This window comes from Anoplophora glabripennis, unplaced genomic scaffold (assembly GCF_000390285.2).
Source record: "Anoplophora glabripennis isolate ALB-LARVAE unplaced genomic scaffold, Agla_2.0 scaffold280, whole genome shotgun sequence".
In the NCBI taxonomy this organism is placed as follows: domain Eukaryota; kingdom Metazoa; phylum Arthropoda; class Insecta; order Coleoptera; family Cerambycidae; genus Anoplophora; species Anoplophora glabripennis.
In genome coordinates, this window is record NW_019416356.1 from 551,343 (window position 1) to 578,976 (window position 27,634).

Here is a 27,634-nt window from a genome sequence, read left to right on the forward strand (position 1 = left end):
AAACTAAAAATAGTGTACCACTGTGTCGATAGGCCACGTTCGTTTCATTAGATTTCATATGAAGGACTAATTTATTCAAGTTCTTTGAGATTTTGCCAGAAGAGCATCGCTTCATGTTTATTCCCATATTTCGCATTTTTTCCGTCATTTTGCATTTATTCGCACATATTTCGTAAATACGAAAATTACGTATCCCTAATTATATGTATATTTATGTGAACATTGCCCATTTTGTAAAATGTACCTTTGTAGCTTTTAAATAAAAAATAAGGAACGTCTCATAGATATTTTATTAAAAATAATTCAACTGTCACATATATGCACTTTCTATACTTAACCTAGGAAATTACGGGCAGTTTACGAACCCGCAACGCAGTTCTGTAAAAATCAAAACACAAATAATGTTATTCGACATCTTTGCCGATCGAAATCGTGATCTCAAAATATTCACGACAACTTTCCTAGAGTGAGACATATACAAAATAAATAAATAATTCTAAATGGCTTTATAATTTACTGAGAATACTGATAAATTCATATTTCTTTGGAAATTAATAATTCTTCCACGCCGATTCGGCCTTGGTGCCGCCAAACTCGATATCGAGCCAGATCTTTCCTTGTAACCATACCTATAACCTGAAAAAATGTCCCGTATAAAAAAGAAACCTAAAACTAAAACTTTGTGTATATACAAATTATCCAAAAAAAAATTTGGAAAAATATACGTCATGAAAAATTAAGTCACTTTCCTAAAAAAAAAATTTTAAATCCTTATTGTTTCCGAGAAAAAAACTATTGAAGTTGTACTATTTTCAACCCTTACATCGCTGGGTTACTGTAGTCTCTGGCTCTCCAAGAGGCCCCATGCGATTCCAAATACTAAAACTCGATTTTAGTATTAACGTTCTTGTGATAGTGTTTACATTAGTTTTTCAACTATCAAAAATGGCTTATGTGTGTAGCAACTTGGAGTTGATGGATATTGTTTTAATTTATGGCGAAGCAAGACAACATTTGTAGTGTATTTTCAAAGTACCCTTTTTGATTTTTTTTTACAAAATTGTATTTGTAACAGTCCCCTGTAATTTTTTTTTTGGATAAGCTCTGAATCGGCCCATATAGTTACCTCGTTTGCGTCATTCACTATAGGCAGATGCCTTAATCCAAGAGCTCGGAAGAGCCTGAACATTCTAGGAAGAGACGCGGACTGCAACAAAAAAAAATCAGCACTCACAAAGTTTATTAAATAAATGAGATACTTACATGCAGAACAGTATAGGGAGAAGGGTTCATAAAGGGCCTTAGATCTACAGAAAACGTCTTCTCCTCCTCGCTTATGGAAACTTGCTATCGAAAAAATAAAACAAAAAAACATCAAATATGTTCACTTAAAAGGATTCTACTTACGTCTATCGTAGGATAGCGTGGGTACTCGTCCCTGAACAAACTGGCCGTGATGTATTCCCACTCGTCGGAGGTTTCATTGAAAATTTTCTTTTGCAAGATCACAATCAGCTGAGATCGCAGTATAAGCCCCCTTATTCTACCGTAAGTAGTGACTTCCGTCTAAAATACAAGAAAACAGTTTATTCTATTGAAAAAATGTTTTCAATTGGACACAAACCTGGTCTGTAAGCGGCGGATCCACCACCGGAAACCCATTATAGGTGGTTAATTTGAGTAACTCTACAATATGCCCGACATTCTCAACACATTTAAGTGTGACCACCGGATGTGACATGACTTCGCTCGCATATATGTTGTGCACTAGAGGTGGGGGCTCCCAGGGTAGGAGCGGCACCCCGGAAAGTTGAATAAGGGTGTCGTATATGCCCTAAGGTGACAAAAAATAAAAAACTACATATAGGTTGTCATCAAAAGTGGGTTTTCCTCTTAGAATATATATACAGGGTGTTACTGAAATAAGTGCGTTCCTTGATAAGGGTGATAGAGGGCTCAAAAATAAGCAACTGATGGTCTAAACATTATGTTTCAAATTGGAAAAAAAATTCACATGAAAGTTTAAACAAATTTAAAGCTGTTCCTTGTGTGGCAGCTAGCTGTACCTTTGAAGTTGCTGTGCGCCGCTTTGCGAAAGCGCTGATGGCAATTTTCACGGTTTAAATTTTGTTCCAAAATGCTGAAATTTATTCAAATCTCGTTTAAAAGTAAAACCAAAATTAAACGAATCACTTACTAATAGACGATACACGCTCTACAAAAATTGTTCAAAATTGTCTCTATGTGCTAATAAAAATGCTTCCAAACGATGGTCAAAAATAATCCGCATACCTGCAAATACGCAAAACGACAAGTTTCGTTTTAATTGTAGTGACATTCTTCGTACACTAGCCCCATATCTACTAGTTCTTGATCAGAAAACATTTTATACGCCGTCTAAGTAATACTGCACACGACGCAGGTGCACAAGATGGACAGGGTCGCCTTAGATTTATGGTTAATTTTCTCGAAAACGGAGTATTTATACCATCAGTTGCTTAATAAAAGTTGCTCATTTTCGTGTCCTCTACCACCCTTTTCAAGGAATACACTTATTTCAGAAACATCCTGTACATATGTATTGGCAAACGAGGTAGCATTATAAAGTAAAATAAATTAAAGAAAGTAAGCAATTATAGAGTTAGGTCATTATTACAATAAATGTACTATATGACGAGAAACATTCAATTGATGTGTAAAGTTTTTGATTGTGATTGTGAATACAAAATGTCTTTTTTTCTAAAAGTTAGATGTCGTGCCGAAACCATATAAATACGATACACCGACTCAAGAAGCCTGTTGGTATTGACTCGGCTCAGGAGCATGGACCCGGCGAGGCCAGGTGTTGGCAGTGCCAACACCGGGTCCGTTTTAAAACCCAATATAACTACACGTTCCACAAAATGCTAAATCAACAAACATAATACAGATTGAAGATTACAGGAAAGTTAGTGGTTGGAGCACAACAACAATCTACTCAATAAAAGAATTCATACGCTATGCTCAAGAAAGGGAAAGTCTCAACGTATGTCCACTGCGGGATACAGCAACGCCGCGAATCCACGACGGAAGAAAAATAAACATGGAACACTGCAGAGCTAGCAAATCTTTTGGAGAAAAGTTGTATATTTACTGACCAGCCGCTTTTTAGAAAATATATATGTACTGGGTGATCCACAAAATTGACCCACATCTGAATTATAGGCAATTTTTTCCCTTTTCACTTTTAACTTTGTCTTTATTTATTTTTAAAAATTATATACTTATTAACCAGTTGCCTTTTTGAATCTTTATACTGGATGTTCCACAAAACTGATCCAATTACCAACAGAACGAAACTTTCCTTAGGTATCCTTTTTTCCATTTCTACATTTTGTACTGAAGTTTAATATTTTTATGAAAAATCTTATATACCACTAACCAGATGTTTTTTGTAATTTATGTACTGGGTGTTTCATAAAACTGACATAAGTGGACTAGGTTTTTCCTTATTCATCTTGTTCATTCTTTTTTAAATCTTTCGCAGGAAAGTTGTATATTTACTGAGCAGACATTTTGAAATCGACACGGATTTGAATGCCAAAGCATCGAACGTTTTTTTTCTCTTCACTTCTTTCCCATTTTAATTATTTGAAAAAAAATGTTTTTACTAACGAGATGTCTTTTTATATTTACTAACCAAGCCCGAGGGCCGAAGGCACAAGAGAAAGGTCGAACTCCGACCTTTCTTGTAATTCTTTTAAATGCAAATATCACGGTTATGAAACAGGCTAAGGTTTTTTTAAATATATATTTTTTTTGTGCAAACACCACAAATGGAAAACTTCATTTTCAATGATACGTACATCAAACGTTTCGGGTAAAACTTACCTCATTGAAGAAATCTCCAGTCCATTTCGACGCAATAAGCGTAACGATGAGGGGTAGCGCAAACGATATATTTCCTGTCGTTTCCATTATTATCACGGTCAAGCTGATTGTCATTCGAACAACACCACCCAATTGTGCAGCAGCACCTATTAGGGCATACTTTCCGGGGAAAACCAAACTCTAAAGAAAAAAATACACCTATGTTCATTCAAAACGAGAAAAATATGTTTTTACATACATTGGGAAAAACATAGTACATTCCAATTGAGACGAGTCGGCCCCAAGCAGCACCCGTCAGCAATGTGGGTATAAACAAACCGTTTGACGACGCAAGCCCAAACGTCCATGCCGCCAGCATAAAGTACGTTATTACGAATACAGCCAGGGAAGTGGCATTGTGTGTGTCAGGGGGGTCATGGAACAAGGAGCGAACTGAGGCTTCTGGGGTTTGAAACCATATGCTAGCCAGGGCGTTGTACTGCCCGTCCATACAATACATCTGAAATACAGTGCGATTAAGGGTACGTAGTGGCTTTACTTCAGGCACCAATCATACTGCAATTTTGATAAAGTAAAATATTTATTGACAAATATGGCCGAAGAAAGTTTTTTAAATATTCTTTAAAGTTCATGATTTTATTGCTTGGGCGTGCATTTGCTTCTGTTACAGTCTCAAAAAACTTGCGGGCAGTGTCGCCAAATCTCTAGGTAGACAACGAACACACGGAGCCACCACAGAACACAGCTGAGCATATACATGAGCCCAAAAATTCATTTAAATTGATCAGTCCTCAATACAAGGTAACCATACAAGTATCGCTACAAATAAACTTCATGAATTCATCAACGGATAGCCGTCATTCATCAACAGATTTACATCGTCAAACATACAGCCACGATAAAATCGGTAGAGTTCCGATTATTAAGCATATAATTCATCGTCTATGTCAATCACCCACTGTCGAATGCTTATAGGATCCAATCTGCAATTTCTATTCGGTGTCATAAAAAATATTTCTGGATATTCTTAAAAAATCCTGTAATTCGTTTTATAATTTTGATCACAATCCTAAACTTTGCAAAATTAATATTGTTGTTAATGTTTTATTTAAAAAAATTAGTAAAAAACATGTCGCTGAAAGTATTGTCTACTATTTTTTCTCAACTTTCAGCATGTTTGGTGAATATGGTGGGTTTTACAACATGTGGCCAAATATTATCATGCTGTAAAATCACTTTTACATGGTGATTCACAACTTATCCAAAAAAGTTTGGGAATCGATGCGGCATGAGAAATGGAGTCAATATCGTAAAAAATTTTTTTATAAAATCCTTAGTTTCTAAGAAAAAAATTATTGAAGTTGTAGTACTTTCAACCATTACATAGCTCGACAACTGTAATCTCTAGCATCATTCGTAACACGCGTGGAGAGCCACGTGGCCCTCGGCGACTCCAAATACTGAAATCCGATTTTACAATCGTCGTTGCCATAGTGTTTACAATAGATTTTTAGTAGTTAGTGTCAAAAATGGCTTGCTTGTATAGCAATTCGGAGTTGATGGATATCGTTTTAATTCATGGTGAAGCAAGAAAGCATTTGTATTATGGTGAAGCATTTATGTTAATTTTATTTATTCCTTTCCTTGCGAAATTCTTTCAAGTTTTTGTCCGTTTGTATCACTGCCGCCGTGACAGTCGCATTGTGTCAGGTCAGGTTTTACAGCAAATCAATTTCCAGTGCCGTGCAGAAGTGTATTTTTAAATCACTTTTGAACTGCCCTTTTTCATTTATTCTATACAAAATTGTGTTTGTAAGAATCCCCTGTACATTCAGAATTTTTTTTTGGATGTTCTGAATCACCCTGTATAAAGGATATTTCCGATCTTCACTACGCAAGATATTTGGAAATATTGATGATTTTTTGGGATACCATGCCAATGCGTCGTCTAGTAATGAACTTAAAAATATTTTTAATCAACTTTTTTGTTAATAGATTTTTTAATTTAAAATTTCTCAGTACGAATGGTGTCTGAGCTGATTCGCACACACTGCAGTCATTAAAAAACATAAATAAAAAGTATTGTAGTATTTTTTACCTGCGTAGGATAATTTGTTGGATTTGCCCCTAACGGTTTGCAATCGTTGATCGTAAACATCATCAGGAACCCAACAGTGGCAGTTACTGCTGCAACAATGCAAGCTTCTAACACTTTCATCCACCTCGGTCGAATATACCTAAAGAAAAAAATATAACAAAATCCACTGAAATCCTGCCAAATTGCCACACCTCATTCTAAAAACAGTTATTTTATAGTTAATGTGGTTCCATAGGGCCCCGAAAAGTCCTCCTGCGGCCCCCATTATGACAAATATGGGTAGTTCGTAGATCTCATAACTGCACGATTCAAATTTACCCAAATTTAACAAGCCAGGGTAACTCAGGTTCCCAGGAACACCGTGGTAAGTTGAGAGCACTACGTTTAATGTAAAAGTTGATATCACAGACGCGAAAAATGTTCGCCATGTCAAGCCCTGGTTCCAGAAGCTCGTGCCTTCTTCCAGACTGAATAGAACCCCACCTAAAACCACCGTGTATCTGTCTATTGGATAAATTTAATCATATTTTCTGTCTTTACCTACTGGAGCGCCAAAAGCAGCCGACACTCCAGCAGCTGCACCACCAGACACAAAATCTCTCTTTTCGTGATCCTCTCGAAAATATCGGAATACATTAAAGTCCTTTTTGAAGGTACTCGTTTTTCCCTGAGATATTCCAGCAGCTACTACGGCCCCCGAGTGGATCATCGGACCTTCCTAAAATCGAATAATCCTTGATCGGGTGTTTCTCTAGATTCTATCCTGCTTAACTCACCTTTCCTCCTGCCAGTCCTCCAACTACAGAGCAGATAACTCCTACGCTTTTCACAAACAATGTTTTTATTCTGACTACACGCGGAATTTTGACTCCGTTCAAGTAACATTTTACTTGAGGAATTCCACTACCTGCGGCTATTGGCTCTACATATGCGACTAATACAGATCCTATAAATACAGGAGTTATGTTGTACAGTATCCACAAGGCATATGGCACGTACAGTTTGCCTTGTGTGATATATTTATCGACAGCTGTATTATAAATTAAGGAAAACAGTTATCGAATATTCGTTATTAAGAGGAATATATAAAAGGATACATTTACTAAGTGATGCATATTTTATTTTTGATAATTCTTCTATAGATATATCTATAACACATGCTATTAAAGCTGTTATCATACCGATTAACAAAAATATAAACCATCTCGATATATTCTTTCTTACAACAAATTTATAACCTTTCTTTCTTTCTTCATCTAAGAGTAAATGGTTTTCACATGTATCGTAATCCAAACTCTACAATAATTACATAAAAAGAATTCAACATTATTATAATACAAACAATACAAATTAATCATTTATTGCATTAACGACCTTTCTTATCAATACAAGACCATGTGTAACATATTTCTAAACTGATAAGGCTCTTTATCCTTGAATGACACAACAATTGAATTATATATTTCAGTCAATTCCTGTTTATGAAATAAATAAAATTGTTTAATAAAAAATTACCTCGTACTTCGCAGACAAAACATTGAGTGAACCTATCTGTATTCTTTCCTTACTAATTTGTACCCTTCTACGCACAGAAGCCAATAAATTTGAATTTTCGCTGGTCGTTACAATTGCTTGCAAATCTTCATTACTCTCGTTTATAGATGGGAGATTCTAAAAAAATTAAGGGTTTATACGTAATAATAACTGATAATAAAAAAGGATCTACAATAGTAATATTAATCAAACATTAAAATAGTTACCCTAAATCTTGTTGCTCTAACAGCTACATTGTTAGCTTCAATTACATCAGCCTCATTTTCCCTTAGTATCGAATCACCACTTTCTTCCATGATTTATAATTTATTAGATCTTTATTATTATATATCTTAACCTACATAATAGTGACTATTTAGTATTTGCAGTAGTAATGCTGCAAGTTTACTTCTATAAATATCAGGAAATATATTACTGACACTATAGGTTTATACAAATGATTATCGCTAAATGTACAGGGTTACTGATAATTATTTTTTCTGTGGTAGTGATTACTGAACATGACTCATAAATCTGAGAATACAATACGATCAGACATGAGATTTAATTCGCTTTTATTTATTTACATTTAAAAAAGTGACAGGACTGACAAGCAACAAAAAAAAGGTTGATTCATGTGTTTGTGTCACATTCTGGTCACATCATAGATATTGAAAGATAAGATAACCATAGAATCGATGAGTTAGGAAGTGTTCTTTTATTCATTCTTTTCATGTGATGTGATTCCATCCCTCCATGTAACATTATTGGTTTGTTTAAATAAACAATTCTAATTTTTCATTGGCTGTACATAATCATCATAATTAATGGCATCAAAATAATAAATACCTCAGACCAGACTAATATTACTCTGAGATAGCAAGAAGAGCGCCAGAAGAAAGGGCCCTAGCCGGCGGGGCCCAGCCAGGACAAAAGGAGGTCCCACAAAGCGCCTACACCGGCCGCATTTGCGGTCGGGGTAGACGACGGATGGGGCCCACCTACGAAGGCTGTCCAGGCCTACACGAGATGAGGCGGGATAAAAAGGGATAATCCCCCTCGATCCCAAATCATTGAGGCCAATTTGGCAGTCAGTACTCTGAGATAAATACAAGAACTCAGCCTAATTTATCGATTCTGTCGACTGAATGTAGCTACTGATTCAATATTTCCAAGTTATTTACATTTCATTATTTAAACTTTGCCATATTTGTCTGTTTCCTAGTTTAGAATATTGGAGCTTACTTCATGATTGTTTATGTTTTATCTACTTAACCTAGCTTCTACCAGTTCTACCTATTAATTTTTCAAATGCCAAATGCCATAAAAGTGATGTAAATTATAAACCATAATATACTTTTCCAGAATTTCTGTTGATATAAATACAAACATGAATAAAAATATTCTCGTTTTTATACCAAATACTTTAAAAAGGAATAAAACGGGCTACCTTAAAGGTTGTTACAGAAAATTCGAAGACTGTGAAGCATTTTATATTACAGATGAAGTAATTTTGAATAGTTGTAAACAATGTATAGGTTACATTGGAAAGAGTTTCAAAAACTTTAAATGTAAAGAAAATCATTTTTTATTTTTAAACAATTCTAATTCCAATTGTAAAATATTGGTTAACAATGGCGATTATGGGGGCCGTTCTGTAATAGACATTATTTATGATTACCACGGTTTTAAAAATTCAGATATAATTTGTAGAGAGGGTGATAGTTATGGAAAACATTTTAAGTTTATTGCAGAAGAACTAAGGAAATCCAATCTTGACGGCCTTAAAATAAATGGAAGAAAAAGTTTTTTGGCTTCTACGGCTCTGATAATAATTTTTATATTAAATGTTATTTTAAAGGTAAGCCAGTGAAATAATCAGTAGTGAAAACTTACTGTATGGTTGTAGGTTTTGAATATTTTAAAACCAATGCTACAATACTCAGCTACATTTCTACACTTTGAAAACAATGCACTTAATTTGAGATGGTTTTTGGAAGAAATTGTAGGAAAGAAAAAACTGTCACCAAAAACAGGAAACATGCTTGTAGCAAAAATCGTAGACTTAGTGATAGGCATTGTTTTGTTAAACTGGTTTCTGAGATATGAAAGCAGCATTTTAAATTTTATTGAAACAATTATAGAGGTGATTTATTTTTTATTGTTTTTTATATTATAAAACAATAGTCAAATCGTTATAGGATATCATAACTAATTTAAAAGGACTCTTACTATATTTAATGGGCTCACCAATTGGTTTGAAACTAAACCACTCGTTTAACAACACACTGGGTAAATTTTTCTTCTACCACATATCTCTGTGGAGGGTATTCCTTCAGGGGACAGAACCGCTTTTAAGAGCATATTTTAAATATCTCGTCTTACCAGGAGCTTTAGGTTTTTCCTTCCAAACCGCCATGTTTTCTGATATAGTGTCTATTGCTACGTTCCACGTTTATTGCATATATGTTTATGCAGCCAGGTAAAAGATATTAAAACGTAGGTACCTACTTATTTAGGTAAAAAAAATTAATATTTTCAGATTATTCCTGCTGCAGATAAGAGGATTAGCATCCCTTTGGAGATTATTCATTGGCAGAAAGTTAAATCCATTAAGGGAGAGAGTAGATTCTTGCAAATACACTCCCGATCAATTGTTTATCGGAACCTTAGGTTTTACGATATTATTATTTCTTTTGCCTACTACTGCGATGTACTATACAGTATTTACCACAGTAAGTATTTTAAAATTTGCAGTACCTTACTTTATGTTTGTTCGTGTTTCAGTTTCGTCTGGCAATAATACTTGCAAATGGTTTGTTGTTAAGGGCCATATTTTTATTGAATACTCTACCGTTGTATGTGTTAGTCCTTTGGATTTTCAATTCTTCAAGTGTGGCAGGTATGCATTTAACATAGTTGATTATATATAGCTTGTAACTTTAAATGGGAATCATATTAATATGGGGGCTACCTTTGATCTTGCTTTATTCGGCACTTATCGGTTGGAATAATCCTGATATCGTTTTCTTACAAAAGTAAACTCTAACCGTATGAACTCTCTCCATTTGTACACTTTTTCTCCATAATATGAAGAAACTGGATAATGAAAATGAAGATACAAACACACCATATCGTCACTAAACACTGAAATAAATAATTTCATAGACGCAAAATTCTCTTTCGATTCAAATAAAAACTAATACAATACAAACAACTTCTTATAAAACGATAAACTGAAAACTAAAATAAATGTTGACTATTTGTTTTTTGCCTGTCTCCTGCCCTCCTGCATATCATATAACTCAGGTGCATTGTGAACAACCATCAAGCACGTGGCTACGAAAATATTGGTCAATTAAACGGATCAAACGACACAATCTCTGCTAAAGACGGGCTTTCATGCAAAATCATATTTCACAACATATTGTATAATAGTTTTCATTCGGCATTTAATTTTGTTGCTGTTACTTAGGAAAATCATTGTACAGAGTTCTGCCGGTGATTATTTATTTCGTTTTGACACATGGTGAAATAAAAAAATTTGTAATCACAGTTCAAAAACATGCTCAAAAATGCAAAAAAATAAAAAATGACTTGCAACAATGAATTTTTCAGTTTATAATTAATAAATTGATAATTTGTTTAAATTAAAAAAAAGCTGATTACACCATTCAATTGTATGGAAAAAACAAAAAAAAATCTCTCAAAGTCTCATTGTTTGACCCAAAACATTATTTTTGTACAGTATTGCTATAAACATTTAAGTCGAATTACAAATATACAAATGATAAATTATCTCTGGATGATTTGAGATTTCAGCAATACAAAGTATTAACTGCAAAGTCTGCTATTGACGCGAAACCCGAAATTTTGCAAAATCGTTTTATTTTCTTTCTGGCTTTATTTGAAAACAAATTTTAAAATAAATTGCATATTTACATTGCCACTTTTTCCGCTCTATCCAATGGCGTCAACAATTTTTGCAATCCGACGTTTCGTCTTCGAGGGGCCATCATCCGGTTAATTTTTTTAAATACTTCGCTGTTATTTTTATGACAAAATCTAAAATCATTTTTAATTCTTAATTAGATGATATTACTATTGTAATTGCTTAAAAAGGATATTTTGTGTGGTATTGACTTTTATACTGTTATGACTTCATCGAATAGATATTTTCAAAACGTTAAGCGATTACAATAGTAATATCATCCAATTCAGAATTAAAAATGACTGTAGATTTGGTCATAAGAATAGCAACATATCTAAAAAAATTAACCTGATGGCCCCTCGAAGATGAAACGTCAGATTGCATAAATGTTGATATGCAATTTATTTTAGTTTGTTTTCAAATAAAACCAGAAGAGAAATTAAACAATTTTACGAAATTTCGGGTTTTTTCGGATATCTCCGAGCTACCCCGAATTTTAAAACTTTCTAAACGGCATATTGTTTAGGTATAAAATACACAACTTTTGTGTAATCTGATCCACCTCGTATCTCTTACCGTTTCCTAGATCCTAATGCTATCCCATCCTTATCTTGGACACACTGTATATCTATGAATTCATCAAAATTTAAAAAAAATAAGTACACTAATCGATCCTACGGATTTATTTTATTTATTCACTATTCGACTTGTTTATAGCAGTACTGTACAAAAATAAAATTTTGGGTCAAACAATGAGTTTTTTTTTGTATTTTTTCCGTACAATTGAATGGTGTAATTAGTTTTTGAATTTTTTAAAAATTTAAACAAATTATCAACAATGACTGAAAAATTCATTGTTGCAAGTTATTTTCCATTTTTTTGCATTTTTGAGCATGTTTCTGAACTGTGCTTACAGATTTTTTTATTTCACCAAAAAGTATGTCAAAACGAAAAAAATGACAACTCTGTATGATGATTTTTCTAAGTAGAATTTTCCTCTGAAAAAAAAAGTGTTTCAGACCGGAAAAAATTAATATCTTGGCAACTTCTTGATTATTTTATCTAAAAAAATTTGTGGTTATTTAAGACAGAAAGTTTCGTCAAAATTAAATTATTTTTGCGGAAATGAGAAATAAAAAATGAAAAATCAGAAAAAAACCTGTTTTTCGCATTTTTTGCGAAAATTTTGAGGTTATTTTAAAAAGTGACCTCCACAAAAGTTGTAGATTTTTGCATGATCTACAACTTTTGTATTGAATACTTTTTTGTTTGATGTCAACTTTCGCCAGAAATCCCAATGATTCAATTTTTCACAACTTTTCAAACCCCCAAATTAACCCTCCACCTCACTCCACCTCACGCATTTATTTTTTTTTTTCATTTATTATAAGCCCCTTTACCATTTCCACTTATAAAAGTCCAGGTAACAATTTTCTTTTTTTTTCCTTTCTAAATGAGTTATTACGATCGGTCTACAATGCTTCATTCACATTGACAGCAATAAAATATGCTGACTTTAAAATGTCGCAGTCATGTAAAAACAATGTTTTTGCAAATTATTTTCCATTGCAGTTTCGCTTTCTGCCACCAGTTTCATATAGTTGGCTTAAAAAGATAGGTAACAACTGGCAACACTGATAAGTGTGCATAATCAACCAAATTCTAGAGACAAAGTACATCTTATTTCATTAAAAAATAGCTTCAGATTAGTACTTAGGGGAGGGTAGTACTTACTAAAAAATTGACCCCCATTTAATGTTACACCCTCTTTGACGGCGTACTATTACAGGAACTGTTTATATCACTTGGAGAAATGACGAAGACACTGAAAAAGTTGTAGTAGAAGCAAAGTTAAACCCCTTACCACTGACAAATAGTATAAAAAAATTCGTTCCAGATTCAGTCGGTTCTGTTGAAGGAAAATCGTACAGTTACATCTTACACAGCATGTTTACGGGTATGTTGCTTTGAATAAAAACTATTTTAATCATTTCAACTACTTTATTTCTCCTAATTTACAAATGAATAAATATTCTTGCCTTCATTTATGGAATTCGCTTTAAAAAATATAAAATTTGTACCTACTATATATATATAAAAAAAAAGAAAGGGGAGAAAATACAAACTATGTACAAGTTATTAGAAGAGGAATTTTAAAAACGCAAACCCGTTTTTAACTATAAAATCACTAAAAATCTACTATGTACAAGTTTGACAACTGGCGCAAGATTTCTACAAAGTACACGCTAATAACTACAGTTAAATAAAAAAAGGGCTAAGTACTACATAATTATCAGGTTAGGTCGATTAATTATTTCATTTAGTTGCCAAAATTATACAAGACGGCGCCGACTGTGCTAAGAAACCACCTGCAATCTCACTGGTACGTCAGGACTGGAAGAAGCAACATTTACACATTTAAAAAAATAAAACATATTTTTCTGTAAATCGAAGTACAATTAAACTAATGGTTAACAAAGCTTCTTAACACAGTAAGCTCGAACGAATCAAAATTGAACTAATTATTTGATTTACGTCATCGAGGAATGACATAAAAAAATAAAATCATCACAAATACATCATTCACAGTAATATTTACATCATATTAGAGGAATAATTCCAGCGTATTTTTAAACAACAGCAAAATTATTACCTACAAACCGTTTTTTTTAAATAATTTATTTCTAACTACTTGGGAAACAATTATGCTGTAGGAACTCGGCTGACTTACGGCAGAACAACATAAGTGTTTTATTCACAGTTTACTCGATATCACAATAGCTGTAAATGGTCATAAAATAATTTACTTAAGGGGCACTATAAAGAATGGTATGGATATGATCACAGAATCGGCAAAAATGGTTTCTTGCCGTGTCAAAATAGAGAGATTACCTAGAGGAATCCTTCCAATAAAAGAACGTATCGGAAAGTATGTCATACAGTATTAACTTATTCATAGTACTCAGCGTAAATGATATCACGAGTGAAAAACACAACCAATTCTATAAATAAATAATTTATAACTAATTTTTAATCGCTTCATACCAGATCCAAAAATGTACATCCAAAAAAGTTATGGAAAGTGGATTTATTAGTGTGAAAAAAATTATTCAGATAAAAGAAACATTCCACAAAGCCCAATGAGTCTCCATGTTTGCCAATTACACAGAGTGTTCAAAAAGTTTGGAACCCCCCCTCTATCTCGGAAAATACTGCTCAAAAAAAATTATTAGGTCAAAAGTTGCAATCCAACGGTGACCTTGACCATGACCTTGAAGGTCGTTCAGAGGTCAAGTTAAAAATTTTAAATGGAACCGTATACTTTTGACCCTGGAAATGGTAAGAACGGAAAATTTTACGTTTGAATGTGACATTGACCATGACCTTCAAGGTCATTTAGAGGTCAACCTGAAAATTTTAAATGGTCACAGCATTTCCAACAACCCGTCTCCGAAGGTTCTCATCAGTGGAAAAATTACCGAGATGTTAGGGTTAAAAGTGCGCAATCAAACGGTGACCTTGACATTTTTAGTCCATATATATATATATATATATATAGGGTTCCATTTAAAATTTTCAGGTTGACCTCTAAATAACCTTGAAAGCCAATGTCATGTTCAAGGTCACATTCGAATGTAAAATTTTCCGTTCTTAGCATTTCCGGGGTCAAAAGTATACGATTCCATTTAAAATTTCCAACTTGACCTCTAAATGACCTTCAAGGTCATGGTCAAGGTTTGTCCTAATAAATTTTTTGTTTGAGCAGTATTTTCTGAGATAGAGGGAGTTCCAAACTTTTCGAACACCTTGTACGTAAATTTCACTTTTTACCATTACCTAAACAATAAAGCCACATTATTCACATAACTTTTAAACCTATAGTATGAACACTAACCGGTAACGGACGAAACATTTTGTACAAATTTTCCGAGTCTATTTCTCTGCTGTCAACTGAAATATGTAATTCCGCGATACTAGTAAAGTACTTTATTAACTAAATAAGTAATTTTCCACAATTTCCTATTGTAATACTGAATGTGGTAAGCCAGTTGGCCTAATGCATAATTCTTTCACGCAACGTTAGTATGTTTAAGTGAGTGCTGTTACTGAGAAGTGTCTAGTTGTTAGTAAGTCTCATTTAGTTATGCCCTGGATGTTGGGCACGGGGCTGTTCTTGGGCGTGTGCCTGCTTTTGCTGAGAACAATGAAACGACAATTTAAAAAAATTGTATTTGTAACACACAAGGTACAAAATTAATAACAGAATTGTAGAAAAAGTACATAAAGGTGTAGAAGTAAAACCTAAATAAATATTTGGAACCGTTCAACTCACCGTAGATCGTTTGTTGAAATATCTCTGTAGTCGTATCTCGATTTTTCTAGCCTACGTTCTAAGCCCTAGAAAATAAAAATGTTTTGTGATATGACAGCAAATTTATACTATTGAGTTATTAAAATTGTTGAAGCAGCTTTACGCAATCAAAGAAACTGATATTACTATTACAAATTCACTTTTCACGATAGTGATCTCGGTAACGGTAAGAGATACGAACTAGCTTAAATGGGGGCAAAGTCGTGTAATCAGGGAACCAACATTATGCCTATAAAAAATTAGAGATGGGCACTTTTCAGAAAAGTGTGTTACGGACATGTCAATGAAATGTCCGGACATGTCGGGAAAAGTACTTTTGACCTTGAATCTAATAAGGCACCTATGAGTGACATCATGTTTTCACAGGTCACTGCTTGAGGGTACACAAAGCAATTACTTTTATTCTGGTGAATATGTGCCGATATATTTTACTTATTACCTACCTTTAGACTTTTTTATAAACTATTTTCTAATTTTCCCTGGACAGCCAATACACTTTTTTTTCCATCCTACTCGAATTCTTAAAAATAGTTTTTGAGAAGTTACATTTATAATGATAGTAACTCAATTCAGAAAAATATAACCAAACTGTTGATTTTGGCGTCATACTTCATTTATAAACTATTTGTGTATTAAATATTAAATTAAAAATCAACTGATTACTATTTACTAATCGTTAACTTTGCCAAAAATAATAAAAGAGGTTATATTTTTAAAATGTCAGTTTCAGGATTCAGTTCAATAATTACCAACAAATTACAAGAAAATGGCAAAATATCTTTAATTTCACATGTACCAACCTCAAAAATTTTTGCGCGAATTATGAATGCAACAATTAATTCCGCGCATGCGCATACAACTTTTCAATCTTGAAGTGTCCTCAGGACATGTCCACTTTTCACGACATTATCCAGGTGACATGTCTGCCGCACATAATTAGTTTTCAAAATATTTGAAAAAACCCGAAATTTTTTAAATCCGTTTTTGTTACATTTCAGCCTTGTTTGAGATGATATTGAAAAAAGAAGAACACTTTCTTGTGGCAACTTTTTGGCCTCTATCGAACGACATAATTAATTTTTATACGGAAAGTTTCGTCTTTCCAGAACCATCATCAACTTAATTTTTTCAATACGACCCTGGTAATTTACATTTGCAAGCCTTCATGACACCCAATATCGTACTGCCTCAGCCCGAACCATGTTCAGACGTTTTGTCTCGAAAAATTCATCTTCAATGTATTCGTTCCAAAGAGTGACTCAAAAAAACAGTCTGAAAATCACACATTTTGGCAAACTCGTAATTCGTTAAAAATTTTGTGCCAAGTTATTATATACCATTAGAAAGTGTTACTGAGAAAGTTCCAAGATGAGTTCAGCTTTGGTTTTGGAGATATGAGTGAAACATGTCATAATACTCGTGGTATCGAGCCTATAACTTTAAATCTTTAAGATTCACTGTGGTTACTTAGGTTTTTGGGGTTGCTGATTATGAATCTGAAGTCAGAATTTCAAAATTCAAGATGGCGGATCCAATATGGCGGAAAAATTTTTTGAAATTGTACCAAATTCGACCAAATTGGGTATACAGGGGTTTTCGGGGTCGCTGAGTACGAATCCGATATCAGATTTGCAAAATTCAAAATGGTGGATCCAAGCTAACGGTCAAAATTTAAAAAATCAAAAATTCACAAATTTTTTTGAGAAAACCGAGCGTATCTTAAAATATTTACGTAAAGCAAGTAATCCTACTATCGCTCTTAGTGTAAACCAGGATCGACGATGTGGACGTAGCGATAAATTCATACGAATACATCTGACATGCTCTTTCAAAGTTGCGGTTACAGGTATAATAAATTCCGATCATATTACGCTTATTTTCATATTCAACATTTGCCAAAACGGAAACATTTTTGAACTTTACTGTAATTTTCAAAGTATTATATTGGAATTTTGGTTGTTCATATGCATTTTTAAGCAATAATTTGTCGTAATAAAATTAAAATTGTAATATTTTAATTCTGACGCAACAACTCATCGAGTTATGTATAACCAGGCGATGGAAATAGTTTAAATAACTAGGTGGATTCCACAAGGTCTAACGACACTTAGAGTGTACGATAATTCAATAAACATAGAAACCTAAATAAAAAATTCAGATAAATTTGAACAAATACATCGAAGATGAATTTTTCGAGACAAAACGTCTAAATCTGGTTCGGGCCTGAGACAGTACAGTATTGGGGGTCATGAAGGCTTGCAAAAAATGTAATAAAATTTCCAAGGTCGTATTTAAAAAAATGAAGTTGATGACAGTCCTGGAGAGACGAAACGTTACATATAAAAATTGATTATGCAATTCGATAAAGGGCAAAAAGTTGTCATGAGAAAGTGTTTTCCTTTTTTCAATATCACCTCAAACAAGGCTGAAATAAAACAAAAACGGATCTCCAACAATTCGGTTTTTTTCAAAAATTTTGACTACTAATTATGTTAGCTTTGATTTTTTAAAGGCATAATGTCGGTCTCCTGATTATGCAACTTTGCCCCCTTTTTAGCTATTTCGTATCTCTTACCGTTTCCGAGATCCCTGTGGTGAGAAGCGAATTTGTAACAGCCTGTATTTTGAGAATTTTTCCATAAAATTTCATGGTCACGCAAAATGAATTAGAAAAACATTTCGTGCCAGATTTTTACCATGGAGAATCAGTTAAATGGCTTCAAATTTGTAACTCGTAAAAATTGTTTTTGACAACTCGGCCCAATTCAGTAAAAAAAATTTAAACAACTGCCTCGTTAACCAATTATAGGTTAAATTATTTCTCCATAAAACAGAAATCTAACAGGTTTTGGTAGGGCAAAATTACTCCACCGCTAAAACCAAACAGACATGCAAATTCTATACGTATACCGTCTTTCCGTAATTTGTAATAAATGTGTGGACGCACCTCGACAAGCTGTGGGTGAGGGTGTTGTTTTTTGCGTTTTTGGGTAGGCACGCGGTGCACTTAACTTGTCCACACTCGGAACACAGCCACCTCGACAACTAGAAGCAACAACATGCACAAAAACCATGCAAAACTAAACGGCTACGGGCCTACGGAAACTAAAGGGGCACCACTACAACTACTGCTGTTGTCTTTGAATTTTAGATTGTAATTTAATATAAAAACTTAATTTACACAATTTCGTTTGAGTTTTTTTTAATCGCAATTTTACCCATCTAAATTTCAAGACGGAAATAAAAGAAATCGTCTAGAAAATTTACAAAATATGTATATTTTCTCACATTAAAATTTTTTTAACCATAATATTTTTCATAAAACCACATCATTTCCATTTTCAAAAAAATGTTTATTTTTTTTTTATACACAGTTTTTGGATACACTAAACATATACGGTATGAGAAAATGAAGGTCCATATCTTCATAGTTTCCTTAAATTAAAATAAATAGAACTGGATCAAGTTACCTCTGTATAATTTTGACTCCTTAAAGGCCGATTCTTACTTAGGAGTTTTTAGCAGGGTTTTTTAGTTGTTTTTATGTTCTATGTTGGTAGGCATTGACAGTTGCTGACGCTGAGCGGGAAAGTTTAGTTTGTTTTCTTATTAAATATAACATAAATATAACAATATTAAAAAACTTGTTATGGAACCAGACGAAGTAATATTGCCTAGCTACAGTAATCTGTAGGGCAGCAAGCACAATAATGCCTGAACGAAGGCAAGTTTAATAACTCATCTTTAATGGACCGTATTACAGCCTCTCTTTTTACTTTATTTCTATACTCTACGTGTTCTAGATTGTATAAAATAGGTTAATTTTGGTACAATTCTATTAAAGCCATAACAGCCTCCCTCCCCCAAATAAATCTTCCCTCCAATCTTCCATTTGCTGCTGTTTCACAGGTTTCACTCATTTTTATTGCTTTTTAAGGGAAAAAGGTAAAGGTAAAAAGGTAAAGGACCACATTAGTTCTCACTCGTAAACCACGAAATTAAAATTTTTATTCTACAACTATCACCCTATAAATAACAATAAACAACCATATCCCTACATTATAAACACATAAACATAAAAATTGTAGTGTCGTAAGTAACGCCAACAAAACAAACAAATCCTTAGCACTTGTCAAATGCACGCTACCAACTCACAAATGTAGTGAATTTTCACGAAAAACTCGTCATCCACAACAGAAAAATAGAATATGTTCTAATTTCAAGGGTGAACACCCAGAGTTTCTTTATAAGACTCATAACACGCAAATGTGTTCTGAAAAGCCCTGGGGTTTTGTTGCAGGGTTAAACCCCGGGGTGAAACCCGTAAGTGAGAATCGGACTTAAGATAGGAGCTTTAAAAAACTTTTAATTAGTTTTTTTAAGATACCTGGACTTTTTAAGATATTTCAATAAAATAATATATTTCAATAAAATTTAGTACTTAGAAAAAATAAAAACCATTAAAAATGATAGCTAAATACTATGTATGTGATCTGAAAATTTTAATGATAGGTATAGAAAAATATTTTTTAAATTTTTTTATATTAACAATATAAACCATTCATGCCTTACACCGCCAATCGACATATTTGAAATCTGTTTTCAACTTTATAAATGTTATTTAATTAAAATCGTGACTCAACTGAGCAATAATAAAAGTTTTCATCCATCAATAATTACTGAATTTGAATAACGGAACGAGGTTTTGTAATCGTGAATGGACTATACTGTTTGAACTCGCCTAGGTGTCAACATAAAAGGGTGGAATTAAAAAAATAAATATATCAACCGAAAATCCAATAGCCCACACATAAAAACGTGCCTGGTACTTACTCCGACTTTCCTGATCAGGTCGCTGACTATATTTAAGGCCATGACCCTGGAGGCTGGCGAAATCGGAGTTTGGAAATCATCTGAAATCACATCAACTGCAGGTGTAGCCTATTTAGGCAGTTATTTTTAGGAAAACACACATTTAGACTTGATATAAGCATGCGAGTTTAAGCCATAATTCTTCAATAGCAGAGAATCACTATGGGGATGTTAAAGTGATTTAGATGGATGTAAATTTACACAAAACACGAAGGTGATGGTACAGTATGTGGTATCTTACGAGGGTTGCCTTTTATATTTCGGGGATAGAGATCGGAAGAAGAAATTAATCAACTTTTACGACTTTATTGTTTTTCAAAATATTGTTCATGAAGAGCAATACATTTTTACATGCGCTTGTAATAATTTTTGAAGTACTTTTTCTATTTCGATTGAGGTACCTCCAAAACATGCATTTTGAATGCATAAACGCTTCTTTAGGCGAAAAATGTTGACCTCATAATTTATTTTTGATGTGCAGGAATAAAAAAACAGTCAGTGATGTACCCAAAGTTTCCTCTAAGTTGTGCTGTGCAGTTCATTTTATAAAAGAAATGCATCTAAAAATTGCAAAAATTCAAATTTCACTAAAAAAAATAATAAAATTTAGGGTAAAAAAGTTTTTGAACATTTTTGCTCCCATATACAGTGAAAATTGGATATAACGGCATCGCTTTGTACGACATATTGGATATAACGACGGAATTTGGAAGCCCCGATGTAACCCTATAGAAATACCATATTAAAAATATCGTTTACTACGATACCGTTTACGATATTTCGGATTTAGCGACGCGTTTTTATATACATTTACCATAGAACCTGTCCAACCAATGCACCGCTCTTCCACCTGCCCTACCGACATCCACGCTTTCGACACCAGTTATTACGTTTGGGACAAATTACGACTTATTTACGCATACGGTTATATTATATGAATTAATTACTGTTTTCTGTCACGATGTCGAAGAGAAAAGTGTTTAATAAAGAAGAAAAATCACATATAATGTAGAGATTAAAGTACGGAGAAACTAATGCAAGCAAGCAAAAGAATGTGGCATGTCACACAACCATTTCAACAATTTGGAAGGATAAAAATAAAGTAGTCTCTATTTTTAAACAATTCATTGAAAATGAAGAGCTCGAGATTTTTTGAACACAAAGCAATACATGTATATTAGGGTGGCCCAAAAATAACGAATATTTTTTTTCGTGTCTCTTGTGAAAATATGTTAGTTTATCATGTTTTAAGAGAACCCCCCATAAAATCAGTTAAAAAAAAAATGTTTTTAGAGGTCGCTAAAGATTTTAAAAAATTTCCAAAATAGATTGAATTTTTAAAAAATTTTTTTTCTCGTTATTTTACCATTTCCTAGGTTGAAAAAATCTCGATTCTGAAAATTTCAAATCAATATTTTAATTTCTAAAGATCACTCATAATTATTTTAACTTTCAAAGTAGTTTACCTAAAATGTTTTCTAGCGATCTAAAAATAAATATCAAATCAAATCAAATCATTTATTGGTGTCTATACATTAAAATATTTACACAAGTCAATGAAAGAAAACTCGAAAGATACAACATATAAGCAATACTACACTAAAGCTAAAAAAAAAACACGTTCAAATAAATATAACGTAAACAGCATAAAAAAGTGAATATTACGAACATACATTAAATATCTAAAAACTGGTCAGCAAGGAACTCATCAAAATTTAAAACGCTTTCCTCTTAAGATATTTTCTAATCTATCAAAGAACTAATAAATTTTTTTATTGAATTTGATGAACAAAAGAATAGAAATAAATCACGAGACACTTAAAAAATTTCTCGAGGCAAAATTTACTACCTCACTGTGAGCAAATATTTATAATTTTTTAAAATTTAAGTGCCTCGTGATTTATTTCTATTCTTTTGTTCATCAAATTCAATAAAAAAATTTATTAGTTCGTTGATATTTATTTTTAGGTCGCTCGAAAACATTTTAGGTACACTACTTTGAAAGTTAAAATAATTATGAGTGACCTTTAGAAATTAAAATATCGATTTGAAATTTTCAGAATCGAAATTTTTGATTCAACCTAGAAAATGATAAAATAACGAGAAAAAAAAGTTAAAAAAAAAATAAATTTTTGATTTTGGAAATTTTAAAAATTCTTGAGCGACCTCTAAAAAAATTTTTTTTGAGCTGAATTTTTGAGGGGGATCTTAAAACATGATAAACTAACATATTTTCAATACGAAAAAAAAATTTGTTTCTTTTGGGCCACCCTAATGTACATACTCAAAAGACTTGTACTGTAAATTTCTAATTTTTTCTATAAAAATTTTAAATAAAATATATGTAATTGCTTATTACGTCTATCGGTTATAACAACCGGTCCCTTGAAAGTCGTTATAACCGATTTTCACTGTACTTTTATACCACGCAGTCAGTGAAAAAAATTCGAGGTAACAGTGGTTGTACTACGATTGAATTCCATGTACCACCGATATACAGCGGTTTTTGATGGTGCTTATCGATGCACTGTGCACTTAATTCCATTTTTTGGCCGATATGAATTTTTCAAATCACTGAATAGTGCCTGTATGTCAAAACGTTCCGAGTAAGTATAACGAAAAAAGTTGAACCTTTCGATAGGGGCATTGGTTCTCGGATGGCAGCACCAGGATCGTTCATTCCCGAAATGTAAAAGTCAACTCTCGTATAAGCAACACTGTTTGGGTCAGATTAATATTAAGGATTCTTTATCGTTTAATGAAAAAGACTAAAAGTAAATTATTCTCGTTACAATTATTAGTAAAATAAATGGTCAAGGGAAGGTAAATTGGATTTGTCTAGAAAAAAATATATTACGACTGAAATTTGCTCAGTTAAGGAAAAGGGTAAGAATTCCACACAACACAGATAGACCCGTCTAAAGAGAACATACGACAGGAGACATGCAGCCATTTGCAACAAGACTCAATTGCGAACAAATGAAAACAATGATTTTATTGGTGAAAATAATTTATTCAACATCAACATACACAAGTTACAAAATTAAAGTACATTTGATATGATGTCAATCACAAAATCGCTAACAAAACTGCAGTTAATATTACCTTTAATACTGTTAATGTGGGCAATTTCGAGTCTTTTTTTTGAGTCTTGTTACCAATCGAATTGAGTTAGGATTAGAAATGAATACAATTAGCAACAAAACAAAGAGACACACGAACACATGCTCTAAATATAATTAATACAAGCTTAGGCTTTCGTAGGAACTACGAGAAAATATCACAAAACGGAATATTCAAAATTACACACTGGCAAATATCGGTGAGCCACGAAATACAAGAACCCTAACCTCATATGTATCACAAATAATCAAACAATGCTCGGTTGGGAGATCGAAGATACAAGTAAAAAAATCGGCCTAAATAAGTGCACTTATTAATTGAATCGAGTGAAAATATACTTAAGCTAAGTAATTAATAGTAATAGCGACAGTCATATAGCGCTAGGGGTCAAAGAGAGAGTTAATGTTGTTATTTGTTTTTCTTGTTTTTGCCACAGAAAGCAGAAAACGACTTAAAAGCTTTATTGATCTTACGTTTCATCGGTGTTGTTTGTGTCTCGTTCTCCTTGAGTCGGTTCGAGTCCACTATAGGATTCTTAAATCCGTTCATAATTCGTTCGTTGTCTGGCCCTTTCTCCTTCTCCCGGACCAGCAGTTCTTGCTTCAAATCTAGAAATAAAAAACAGACTCAAACTTGTGTCGAATATTTTATACTAAAAAACAAACCTCTTGTTTCATCAGCTAACCGTTGCAATTTTTCCTTCAGGCTCTCTTTTTCGTCCACCTCAGACTCCAGGATGGCATTCCTCTCAATAGCCGAATGAAAAGCCGTTTCAATTCCGGCGATACTTTCTTCAATTATCCGGCGTGATCTCTCCAAGTCATCATTCTTCTGTTCTAAATCACGAATGTACTGGGCCATTTGAGTTTTTTCTTTTTTTAACTCTAATATTTCAGTCTCCAAATTGACGTTCTCTTTATTGCACTGATCCAATTTTACCTGAAATAACATTTCGTAATAATTAACACCAAACAGTATATAATTGACTTACTCTTAGTGAATCTATTTCATTTTGAGCTCTATTATTAGCTAACGTCAGTTCTTTGATTTTTTTCTCGTTCTGGTCGATTGTAGCTTCGTATTCCTTATCTAGTTGCTGAGATTCTGTTATAAACTCATCAGATTCTTTTTGTATCCGTTCAGCACTACAAGGCAAATGATAGTTAATCAATTAATTACTTTTAGCATAAATATCTAACTTACTCTTGAAGATATTCCTCTGCTAGGCTCTTCCAATATTGGATTTCCTCATCTTTATCACTAAACTGTGGCGAGTCCCCTTTATTCATCTTGATCGAGTTTGTTATCGTCCAACCAACAATGGCATATCCTGGAACTAAATAAATAATGTGGAACACATTCTTTTTCACACGAAAAAGCTATCATATGGAAAAAATAGCATCATTTTTTACATAAGTATGCAATTGTCAAAATTGTAAACATGACTCATTCACACCGTAAAGATTTTACACGGTTTATAAACTTAACACGGATATACAGCGTAAAATAATCGACACTTTCCTAATGTCCTCATTGCACAAATTAATTACTTACAAATTAGATATAAAATACGATATCCGTTTGGACTTGAGACTATTCTACGCCATTAACAAGATGGTGGCCTACTTAAATGTCAGTGTCAGTTTAGTTTTGTTTTTGAATTTTTATCGAACGACGAATGTGCCATCTACTTTATAATTTCTCAGGTATATATTTATGTTTGAGAAACTCATTTATACTTATCTTGTGAAAAGAGACGGTGAAGGTTCGAATATTCCATTCAGTCTCGACCTACCAAGACATTGGTTATAAATAAAAATATAAGCCAAAATCGACCAATAGTAAGCGTCAGATTTATTTTTTCCTTTTCTACAATTTAAACCAAGTACGAAAACGTGACGTTTATAGGCAGCCATATTTACAATAGATACTCGGACTGTCTAATTGTGTGTTGCCTACACGTATTTTCTAATTTTATTTTTATTAAAAATGTCAACTTCAACCTCAAAACTCCGAGCTCCCAGGCACTCCAGGCAGTCAAAACATAGTTTTCAATAGTTTAGCTGCATTTTTAATAATGTTTCGAACATATCCTTTAAAGTTTTTGTTAGGAAAGATGCCTACCAAGTCGAAGGTAAGTTTATTCTTAACCTGTATTTCAATTAAAGTAGATTATTTATAGATTTCAGTACGTAATTATATTCCTAGAAGGGCCTTGTTGTACGTACCAGGCGATGACAGGAAAAAAATTGATAAAGCCTTGGGCTTAGACGTAGATTGCATAGCTTTAGATTGTGAAGATGGTGTTGCATTAAATCGAAAGGTAGCAATTGAAAGAATGTAATTGAATATCCTATCCAATTATCTTGTATGTAGGTGGAAGCTAGAGCAACTATTCGTGAATTCTTGGATAAAGGAAAGCCCAAGGGTCCAACTAAGTTCGATTTAGGCGTTAGGGTGAATTCTATCGATAGCGGACTTTGCCATGAAGACTTGGTGTCTTGCCTTGGTGGCAGTTTTTTACCCGATACAGTTCTTTTACCAAAAGTTGAAAGCAGCGAACATGTGCTTTGGGTATAACAATTGATAATTTTGTATTCCTTAATGACTTTATGTACAACCGTAAAGTTTGCAGATGAAATAAGCCACCTAATTAAAGCTGAGGACAGAATAAATTTAATAATATACATAGAATCTGCACTAGCATTTATTAACTTGGGTGATATATGTAAGACTGCTAAACAATTGTCGAAACGGTTTAGTTTTGAACTTGTTGCATTGGTACTGGGTAGCGACGATTTACTAGCAAATTTAGGTAAGTTTTACCATTATATTATTGTACCTAGCGCTGTGTTGTAAATATTTTTTTAGGGGCGATAAGAACTGAGGATTCGAAAGAAATTTTGTATGCCAGGCAGAAGTTAGTGCTCACAGCGAAGGCATTTGATTTACAAGCGATAGATATGGTGTATATTAATTACAAAGGTATTTCTCAAATGTCCGTCTCTATTTTGTAGTAAAATATTTTTTTATCAGATTTAGACGGCCTGAAAAAGCAGTGCGAGGAAGGAATGAGGATGGGATACACAGGGAAGCAAGTGATTCACCCTGGGCAGGTTCCGGTTGTACACGAAGCATTTTTACCCACCAAATCCCAAGTGAATTGGGCCGAAGGGCTTTTGAAGTCATTTGAAGAACATCAGAAATCTGGAAAGGTACAAAAATGTATTTATGTGAACGGTATTTAATTATCTAGTGTTTATTATTCTAGGGCGCATTTACGTACAGGGGAAGCATGATCGATATGCCTACCATGAAGCAAGCTCAGAATATAATGAAATTAGCTAAATTAGGTAAATAATTTTTTATTTATGAAAAGCAATCACAGTGATTTCCCACGTGTATGTGATATATTTGATGTGCAAAAACATTTGTTTAAAAAAAAAAATTTGCTTCATATTTTTAAAAACATTGTGGTTTCTCTTTTAAAGCGTTAAATGTGGAATTTAAAACAGATTTAACTTGATATATTTTATTAGAAAAAATAAAAACAATGTAATTTAAATTTTTATTCTTCATGTTTCAATCCATTTCCTTGGTTAAAATCCACTTCCATCCATTGCGGCTTTTCAGTCAATTTTTCCTGTTCACTGGACTCGTCTTCAGCTCTTGCTGCGTCTGGTGAATATTTGTGGAAAAAATCGTGTTTCACTTTGCTGCTAGCCTGACCCATGAAGGGTCTCAGCATGGCTTCGGAAAACTGCATGTTCGTTCCCACTTCTTCACCGTTACTTTCCTTTTCACGAACTTCTTCGTCGGCGATTGATTGAAGCAT

The 27,634-nt window shown here is 33.2% G+C and overlaps 4 protein-coding genes across 6 annotated transcripts; 2 read left to right on the forward strand and 2 right to left on the reverse strand.

Annotated features, from left to right (window-relative positions):
* Positions 1-272: 272 nt before the first annotated feature.
* On the reverse strand, positions 273-8,085 carry LOC108910704 (H(+)/Cl(-) exchange transporter 7). Its single transcript, XM_018715407.1, has 14 exons — positions 7,729-8,085; positions 7,484-7,639; positions 7,066-7,264; positions 6,745-6,998; positions 6,509-6,686; positions 6,160-6,451; positions 5,969-6,107; positions 4,109-4,369; positions 3,871-4,050; positions 1,625-1,834; positions 1,408-1,566; positions 1,264-1,347; positions 1,127-1,207; positions 273-636 (listed from the first exon to the last, which is right to left on the reverse strand). Exons 1-14 carry the CDS (start codon positions 7,816-7,818, stop codon positions 535-537), a joined length of 2,385 nt encoding a protein of 794 aa, XP_018570923.1. The 5' UTR covers positions 7,819-8,085; the 3' UTR covers positions 273-534.
* Positions 8,086-8,805: 720 nt separating this feature from the next.
* On the forward strand, positions 8,806-13,424 carry LOC108910677 (phosphatidylinositol N-acetylglucosaminyltransferase subunit Q). Of its 2 annotated transcripts, XM_018715368.1 has the most exons (7): positions 9,041-9,158; positions 9,215-9,362; positions 9,411-9,647; positions 9,703-9,983; positions 10,044-10,236; positions 10,289-10,403; positions 13,222-13,424. In XM_018715368.1, the coding sequence occupies exons 1-7, from the start codon at positions 9,136-9,138 to the stop codon at positions 13,401-13,403; spliced, it is 1,179 nt and encodes a 392-aa protein (XP_018570884.1). In that variant the 5' UTR covers positions 9,041-9,135; the 3' UTR covers positions 13,404-13,424. The 2 variants fall into 2 exon arrangements, with proteins under 2 accessions (XP_018570883.1, XP_018570884.1); XM_018715367.1 differs by having other exon boundaries at positions 8,806-9,362.
* Positions 13,425-15,145: 1,721 nt separating this feature from the next.
* Positions 15,146-25,442, reverse strand: LOC108910681 (nuclear distribution protein nudE-like 1-B). Of its 2 annotated transcripts, XR_001964464.1 has the most exons (9): positions 25,354-25,442; positions 25,003-25,135; positions 24,791-24,944; positions 24,465-24,738; positions 24,273-24,407; positions 20,638-20,717; positions 18,752-18,849; positions 15,766-15,830; positions 15,594-15,627 (listed from the first exon to the last, which is right to left on the reverse strand). XR_001964464.1 is itself a non-coding variant. In XM_018715374.1 (8 exons), the coding sequence occupies exons 2-8, from the start codon at positions 25,086-25,088 to the stop codon at positions 15,567-15,569; spliced, it is 855 nt and encodes a 284-aa protein (XP_018570890.1). In that variant the 5' UTR covers positions 25,089-25,135; positions 25,354-25,442; the 3' UTR covers positions 15,146-15,566. The 2 variants fall into 2 exon arrangements, 1 of the variants encoding a protein (XP_018570890.1); XM_018715374.1 differs by lacking the exon at positions 18,752-18,849 and having other exon boundaries at positions 15,146-15,627.
* A 390-nt stretch (positions 25,443-25,832) lies between these two features.
* Positions 25,833-27,297, forward strand: LOC108910696 (citramalyl-CoA lyase, mitochondrial). The gene is made up of 7 exons (XM_018715394.1): positions 25,833-25,933; positions 25,982-26,122; positions 26,176-26,373; positions 26,428-26,614; positions 26,671-26,784; positions 26,836-27,014; positions 27,071-27,297. Exons 1-7 carry the CDS (start codon positions 25,877-25,879, stop codon positions 27,158-27,160), a joined length of 966 nt encoding a protein of 321 aa, XP_018570910.1. The 5' UTR covers positions 25,833-25,876; the 3' UTR covers positions 27,161-27,297.
* Positions 27,298-27,634: the final 337 nt, after the last annotated feature.

Bases quoted from the DNA above. Each gene is read 5' to 3' on its own strand.
- LOC108910704 (XM_018715407.1), bottom strand. From the start codon at position 7,818: ATGGAAGAAAGTGGTGATTCGATACTAAGGGAAAATGAGGCTGATGTA. The intron at 6,687-6,744 runs GTGAGTTAAGCA...ATTCGATTTTAG, and splicing joins GAGGACTGGCAGGAGGAAAG to GAAGGTCCGATGATCCACTC. The intron at 4,370-5,968 runs GTAAAAAATACT...ACTGTATTTCAG, and splicing joins CAACAAATTATCCTACGCAG to ATGTATTGTATGGACGGGCA.
- LOC108910677 (XM_018715367.1), top strand. From the start codon at position 8,892: ATGAATAAAAATATTCTCGTTTTTATACCAAATACTTTAAAAAGGAAT. The intron at 9,648-9,702 runs GTGATTTATTTT...AAATCGTTATAG, and splicing joins TTATTGAAACAATTATAGAG to GATATCATAACTAATTTAAA. The intron at 9,984-10,043 runs GTAAAAGATATT...TAATATTTTCAG, and splicing joins ATATATGTTTATGCAGCCAG to ATTATTCCTGCTGCAGATAA.
- LOC108910681 (XM_018715374.1), bottom strand. From the start codon at position 25,088: ATGAATAAAGGGGACTCGCCACAGTTTAGTGATAAAGATGAGGAAATC. The intron at 24,945-25,002 runs GTAAGTTAGATA...TTTGCCTTGTAG, and splicing joins GCAGAGGAATATCTTCAAGA to TGCTGAACGGATACAAAAAG. The intron at 15,831-20,637 runs GTAAGTACCAGG...TTTATTTTCTAG, and splicing joins ACCTGATCAGGAAAGTCGGA to GGCTTAGAACGTAGGCTAGA.
- LOC108910696 (XM_018715394.1), top strand. From the start codon at position 25,877: ATGTTTCGAACATATCCTTTAAAGTTTTTGTTAGGAAAGATGCCTACC. The intron at 26,123-26,175 runs GTAGCAATTGAA...TCTTGTATGTAG, and splicing joins GTGTTGCATTAAATCGAAAG to GTGGAAGCTAGAGCAACTAT. The intron at 26,785-26,835 runs GTATTTCTCAAA...TTTTTTTATCAG, and splicing joins GGTGTATATTAATTACAAAG to ATTTAGACGGCCTGAAAAAG.